This window comes from Pyxicephalus adspersus, chromosome 8 (genome assembly GCF_032062135.1).
Source record: "Pyxicephalus adspersus chromosome 8, UCB_Pads_2.0, whole genome shotgun sequence".
NCBI lineage: Eukaryota > Metazoa > Chordata > Amphibia > Anura > Pyxicephalidae > Pyxicephalus > Pyxicephalus adspersus.
The window spans coordinates 69,177,515-69,185,318 of record NC_092865.1 but is presented as its reverse complement, the minus strand read 5'-3'; the positions used below and the strand labels follow the sequence as shown (position 1 = coordinate 69,185,318).

General features: G+C 40.1%; 1 protein-coding gene across 1 annotated transcript in view; it reads right to left on the bottom strand.

Annotated features, from left to right (window-relative positions):
* The window catches only part of RAC2 (Rac family small GTPase 2), a 46,390-nt gene extending 42,973 nt beyond the window's left edge, over positions 1–3,417 (bottom strand). The window contains exon 1 of the mRNA XM_072421063.1: positions 3,268–3,417. Within this exon, the coding sequence (XP_072277164.1) occupies positions 3,268–3,302 (35 nt within the window). The 5' untranslated portion in view covers positions 3,303–3,417. The remainder of the gene's footprint in view (positions 1–3,267) is intronic.
* Between the last annotated feature and the right edge of the window lie 4,387 nt (positions 3,418–7,804).

The window sequence follows — 7,804 nt, the reverse complement described above, 5'->3', positions numbered from 1 at the left end:
GAATAATGCATGCACTTTGGTGATGTTAGGATTAGTGTTGGTGTTCGAATTTGGGTTGTCCTTATAATCGACCTGAATATGGCTGTTCGAATTCAGATAGACTTGACCCGAAAAACATGGGATTCGACAGTAAAAATTTGGGGAAAAAATGTGTTTAAAAAAATGTTTAAAGTAATTTATTGAGAGTTTGTGTTTTTTAACTAACTTTAATATTTTTATAGGCTTTCCCACAATGACATTATGACTTCCGTGGCTGTGCAGCCGTGGGAATCCTCCTGTCATTGCAGGATTTTTCGCCCACTATAGGTGGTGAATGGGGACTTGTCCCCATTCATCACCTATAATGACCTGTATTCTTGGATAGAAAAACTCTATCCAAGAATACATAGAAGTAGCACAGCGTGGCAACAGAAATTGCTGCTACAGCGCTGTACTATGTGTTGTTGGATAAAGAAACTCCCTCCAACAACACATACAACTAGTAAAGGGCTGCAAGAGCAATAAAGAAGAGAAAGGGTCTTAAAAGACCCTTAAAAAAACCAAATTCTCGTACCATTGACTTCAATAGTGTTCGAATTCGGCATTTGATCACCCGGAAAATTTCTCACTATTCGATCCAATAGCTGTCGAATCGAACAGTAGGACTTTCGACCTACAGTAGTTAGGATCACTGCTTAGGGTCAGTTTACTGATGTCTACAATAGTGAATTATGCATTCCTAATGTGTTGAAACTGTCACACTATAATTTATGTTAGAAGCCAGTATGACATGGTGACAACACAGGAGCACAACTGGAAGACAAGGACAAAGCATTGTTACCAATATGGGTGGAAGTGCCTGAACAATGACATTCAGATTGCTAAATATTTTTTTAAGCCCATCTAAAGCCTAATAAAGCATAAATTAGATCAACAAGGCATATAAACATTGTGTTGTTTCCTAACAGCACACTAAAAATAAGGTCTTCTGCTCTGTGCACCAGGCTTGTTAGATTTCCAGTGGACCAACTATTTTTGTTGTGTCCTGCTGGTTGGAGATCAGTAGTTGTGCCTGCAGCAGTCTTGGAGTTTCAAAGAAATGCTTAAGGGCGATGAAAAAAAATAATGAACAGGAGACATCTCCTAATGATTTATTTTTTCTCAGATTGCAATTAAGCTTTAATTAATTTTAAGATTTAGGATCTTTGTTGACTGGTTTTATGCATGTGCCAATGGCATCAGTTTGAAATGCTTCTGAGATCAATCAGAATTAATTGACAGGTGAATGCTTTCTCCTTTCTACTGGCCCACATATTAAAATATTGCTGCACGTGTTACATGTTCCCCTGCTACGTGATGTGTTTCCTTCCATGAACTTCTATATCCCTACAAGACATACAAAAAGCCAAGAGGAACCACAATGGGAACATGTATTCAACCCACCCAGAAGACTGGGAAGGATTTTTTTCAATTACTTAGGAAAGGTTAGTAAAGAGTCTGTTCTTTTATAGGGTTGACCCTTACACTGCATACAGATGTCACATTTCTGCCACTAGATGAGAACAAATGACTGCGGTAAACATAACACTGCTTGGGTCTATGGTGGGGAGGACAAGTGGGAGGCACCTCGCTGCGTACACCTCCATAGGAAATGACAGTCATTCCAGTCCATCCTTTGACGTGCTAAACAATGTTGGGGGACTGCTGTACACTGCTATACTGTCCTGATCAAGTATAAATAATTATTTAGTAATATAGTGTTTGTACATAACTTTAAAAAATGAGACCAGGCAGGCAAGAAGTGACCGGCAATGTTCTGTCTGCAATAAAAAACTTACCGCCCACCCAGTCCTCTTTTAGGTTTACCGATCTTGATTGGCCAGGTCAGAATCATGTAACTTCCGCGCATAAGAATGGGAGTTCATTATTTCCTGATAACCAGGGCGATGACATTATACATGGGAGGGATGTACAGCTCAGTGTACTTTACAAAAAAAGATGGCGAACAGGCAGCTATGTTTTATTGCAGATTGGACATCACTGCCTGTTCTAATTGTTTTTCCTATTTATTCCCACTTTAGGATGGGAAAGCTGAAAATCAATGAAAATCCCAGTAGGAACACAATAAAACTTGGCATACTTAGGCAACCAGGGCCAGTGTCACCTAAGCTGTGTTGTAACGAAAAAAAAAAAAAGTAGATGTTGCAAAAGTAACACCTGTGAACTACAATTACATCATCACTCTACCATGGGAGCAGAAGTATATTACAAAACACGTATTTCTTCATTTAATCGCTCTCAATGTTTTATAGGCGCACAGCAAAAACTGAAAGCTGACATGTATGTTTCATTTTGGGTCATACTCCATCTTGTCCTTCTCACAGCAAAGAACAGTCCTAATTAGGACTCTGAACTGATGTATTTTTATGCACTATCAGTAAATAAAGTCATTTTAGCACTTACTAACTTCTACATGCATTCTAAAAGGTTTTCATGGTTAGCAAGAATAATGACCATTAGAAGGCTCACAATGGCCTAAAGACTTTTTTTTTTAATAAAATGGTATTTGGAATTTCACAATAATTCAACACCTGTGAATTACAGTCACCCTATGTATTGAATGTTTAGTAAGAACTTAATTCGGTGGTTCATTAGGAAACATTTCTAAATCAACTAGATAATTGATGAAACACAGGATTATGTTCAAAGCTAAATGTTAAAGCCCAGGATTACATTATGCTTCATATAATAAGCTGCGGATACATGTGCACATATTTTAAGATCTTCTTAGAAATTAAAAAAAAAAAGGAAACAAAGTTGTTTAGGTGAGTATCAAGATGCTGTTCACTAAGCCTTGGGAGGCTCCCTATGACCCTCTTTTAGCCCAAAAGGGTTGACTATATCGAAGAGCAATTCTTACCAAGGTATAAATCCTGTTTATTATATTATTAATAATAATAATAATAATAATAATAATAATAATAATAAAGGCATAAATATAAGTTGAACATTTCATATTGAGCAGTTAATGAGACATTAAGATTCATATACCTAAAGGGTATTAGTAACTCATTTACAAAAAGGGGTATTTTAGGTTTATATTAAAGTGTTAAAAGAAACAATTAAACATGAATAGTACAACCAATTGCCATATAGAGAGCAAGTAGAACAGCAAGACCTAAAAAGTTACCTGGCTTTCAAATGTAACCACAAAAACTTACTGTACCCCATAATCATAATAATCCCTGAATGTAATTTATATATTTTGTAAAAACACCTTTTACTTACCCATCACCAACTACGACACACTTTATGGCCTGCATAGCTGTACACAGCAGCGATCTATGGCTTCCAGCACTTGTCACTGAAAAAAGGAACTAATATGAGATGGAAGGATGGCTACACTGAGAACAGACCACAACTGTGAGATGCTATGAAACCGGAAAAGATATTTACTCAACTCTAGAGGAAGAGGAACTAAAGTTGTAACCCTCTAAGTGCCATAAACATCTGATATTTAGTTCTATTTCACTTGTGCTATATTATTAGAAATAATGTCAAAACTCCAGAAATTATAATTGCTTTTAATTTGTTTTGTATTTGCATATTTGTGACATTTACAATCATTTTTTGTAGCCTTTATTATTTTTTTGTTATATATATGTCTGGTGATGGAGCATTGTGAGCATGTATAGTCAATTCTGATACTGATTATACTATATATGATTATACTATATAGGATTTAAGGTGGTATTTTCCATTTGATATATGTTGTATAGAGAAAGAGGTTTTTCAAGTCTGGTCTTTTTTTAATATATCTTTAAAACTTTTTTTGTTCTATGTATATAACAAGCATGTATTGACTTGCTAACCCACCACTGCTGAAAGACTGTTCTTTGCATCCACTAAACTTCTGATGAAATAATACTTTCCAAGGTAAGTTTATCTTTTCTCCTGCTGGTGGTATGCTACACCGGCATATTGAGGTTTTGCTGTAAATCCACCAATCTGGCACTGGCTGTGTACGACCAGCGGAAATGCGCTGACAGTTTTCTGGCCTTTAGCAACAGCGGCTGGAGGCCTGGGTACTTTTTAAAGAAGCGTTGCACTATGAGGTTCATGACGTGGGCCAGGCAAGGTACGTGTGTGAGTTTTCCAGAACGCAGGATTGCCAGCAGATTGGCCCCATTGTCACACAGGTCCTTGCCTGGCTGGAGTCCGTGCGGAGTTAGCCATATGTCCCCCCACTTAGAATGGTTGCGCCCATGGGGCTGAGGGAGCCGAGGCATCGCAACCTAAGGAATGCGTGGCAAAGTCTGACTTGTGCACCAATATAGCAAACTGCAGGTTGTTGTTGCTCTGGATGGAGCTAGGTATGCAGGCCTTCCTGCAGCTGCATCTTCCCCTACTGCCACCAAAGTTACCCAGTGAGCTGTGTAGGAAATATATCTTACCAGTCCATGCTTGCTCGACCAACTGTCGGTTGTCAGTGCACCTTGCCAGAAAGTGCTGCAGGGCCACGGACACATTGCTCTGCACGTGTTCCTGCAAAGCAAGAACACATTTTTGTGCAAAATACTGTCGCTTGGGCATTATGTACTGCGGGTTCACGCGGAGGAATGGAACGCATTGGAGTCCACCAGCCGGTAAGGGAGGAGCTCAAAGGCAATCAGCTGTGCAATTAACGCATTTATTAGCTTTGTTTTTTGGTCATTTGGGCCATATTTCCTTTTGCGATCCAGCATATGTGGATGGAAGGTTGGATGCTGTGAATGCTAACCACAGAAATATTGGACGATTGGGTAGAAGGTGTGGGAGATGGCAATGTTGTCTGGTCTTGACTGCTAGCAGTGCGACAAACACCAGCCGCCCTGCGTTGGAGCTCCTCCTCACCGTTGGTGGGGCCTGAAAACTGTAATGCTCAGGACCTTGGTGGCAGAAGGAGGAACAGCAGCAGAAAAAGATCTAGCAGCTTGAGCTTGCATCTGGGGCGGAGGTCGACGTACAGAGCTCTGTGCTTTGCCCAGGTGTTCCCGTCAGGTTACCGGTTGGTGGCTTTTTAAATGTGTGCTCATGCAAGTTGTTCCAAGTTTGTTTGAGTTTTTGCCTTGTTTCAACTGCTGTGCACATGGTTTGCAGATTACCATAGTGTCATCACTATGGACACTAAAAAATGCCCACACGGGCGAACATCGAACTGGGCCAAAAGGTGCTCTGGAGCTGGTGCTCGTGGTGGCGGTCCGCAGTTGTTGAGACACACCTGTGGTCACAGCTGCCGACAATGGACGACTATGACTTGCCACACTGGTACGTGAAGACTGCAGAGTGTGGGCAGCTTTTACCCTCTTCCTCCCTCTCCCCCTAAGGGTGCTCTGCAACTTCCTCCTCCTCTTCTTCCTCCTCCTCCTCCTTTTCCTGCCTATGATGATTTCCTTGTTCGCCCCATGTCGGATCAAGGACATCATCATCATCATCATCATCGTCATCATCATCATCATTAGAAGAGACAGTTTCCCTGTATGTGCGGACAGGAAGCAGTGGCTTTTTGGGGCCAGTTTGAACTGGCTCAGAGTGTTGGGGTGAAAAGTAACTGGGGTAAAAGTGAACTGACTCTCTTCGTCAGATGATTCAAACAACTGTGCGTCTTCAATCAACACTCCTGATCCTGCCACAACTATGCCAAGCACAGTGGAGAAGAAAGATTCTGAGCACTGTGACCTTGTGGAGATATCTCCAGTGAGGTGACAAAACCTCAAAGGGACTATTCTGCCATGTCCTGAATAAAGACTTTTATATAGACTCCACAAAAACTTCCCTAGTTTGTCATATTTTATTATTGTTAATCTTTGACCAAGATCATTTATTGTGTTCCTCATTCAGTTTTCCTATTGTGTTTTTGTTAGCACAATTCAATTCTGCTGGTTAAATATTATTTTTGTGTTTGGCTGCCATTAATTATGGTGTCATTTTAGTTCTGCTTCACTTCTAAAATTGTTATTATTATTCACTTTCCAGCATTTCTGTAGCATTTTGAAATAGTAGAGGAACAAAGGATTGGGCTTCCACTATTGCAAGAATTGTTTTATGATGATTTTGAATGAGGAGGGGGTAATGGCAGAAGAAATAGATTACATAGAGAGGCTAAGGTGAGTATAAAGAACGGCAATAGGAGTTGCAAAATGTGCTAGATTTTAAAGTCAAGGGGTCAGGTAGTGAGGAGGGCTTTGAAGATTGGGAAGTTGGGTCTGAAAACATGTTAGTGCAGAGGTGGGGGGTTAGGTAAAAATAGGATGCCAATACTGCACCAATAAACTGTATTTTTTACTGTTGATTTAAAACATTTTTGCCAAACTTATCTGCAGATAAACATAATGTAGGAAAGGTAGGAGGAGGGTGCAGTAAGAAGTTAAAGATGATAAAATATTTTTTGGGATTATGAGACTGTAAGGATACCAGGGAGGACAAATTAGTTTGCTTAGCTAAAGACATAGCACACGTAAGTTGGTGCTTTCACACCAGTAACACTTGGCTATCCTGGAATGTCCTGTCCTGAGATGTCAAGAAAGTTGGCCAGCTAACTATGGTGCAAAGCTGGCTAAAGAAAGTCGTAGTGCTAAGGGGTTGTTAAATTATGGCATTCAGAGGTGAGCAGGTTCAGAGGTGAGCAGGAGAGTAAATGCAGACTATGTGACTTCATATGAAAGAAAGTAAAATACGGGTATGAGTGTGATTTGGTTGGAACAGTGTTAGTTACAAGTGGTTGGAAATGAAGTGTAAGTGTCCACATTAGAGTGAGACATTGACCCTATTTTATCAAGCAAAATCGGAAGTTTACTCATGCGCATATTCCCGATCCGACATCAGATCAATCTAACCTATTTAACAATGCATTTTAAGCCGCCGAGAATACGCACGTATTCTCCTAACATTTATGAACTGAAATGATCTGGCACTTCGAGGTGCACATATCCGGCCGCTTGACCCTAGCGAGCTTGCACAAAAAGTCATGCTTTCCCTTTCCCCCATTCTTTCAAATGGCACACATCTTCCAGTTAGCCCTAAATAAAAATGTATGATGTGTTCAAATGTTTAAAAAGTATTTATTAGCTTAGAAATAAGCATATTTTTAAATGACTTCATATTTTCGGGTTCATAAAGAGTTAACTGATTAGAGCGGTTTACGAATACCTAAACGCTTGGCTCACTCTTGGCTGGTGAAACAAATGACTTGGAATCAAGTGGGGTTAGTTTTCTGATATTGCGCATTTGGGAGTTGTGTCTGTTAGGCTGTCAGTTTTATGATTTAAATAGTTTTTTTTTCCTCTTTCCTTGCTGACCTCTAAGGGGGAGTGGTCATGGTTTCACAGGTGATTTGGGTTCTGGGCATACTCACCTTGAGCTTGCTCACTCTTGGATGTGGCAAGTGGCTTGGAATCATGTGGAGTTAGAAAACACAAGTTTGAAAACAACAGGAGTTAAATCCTTATAGTAATTACAAACTGTAAGTAAACTTTTATAACTCCTTGAAAACAAACATTGTAACTGGGAAGATGAGTGGTAGCAAGGTGGAAGGTTTGGTTCAGTGCACAGTCTGCCATATGTATGCACAAACTGAGCAACAGCTCCCAGGAGAATAACGCTGTCATGTGAGCAAGTCGTCCTTCTGGTATCTCGCATTGGAGAGCTGGAGAACCGCAATGCAACACTGAAATCACTGGATCACCTTGAGAGGTGTCTTCTTCTCACTGAGCAGGCAGTTAATGGCTTAGATGTGGAGGGTGGAGAGGTTAATCAGTATGAACATACAACGGGTAATAAGTTTAAG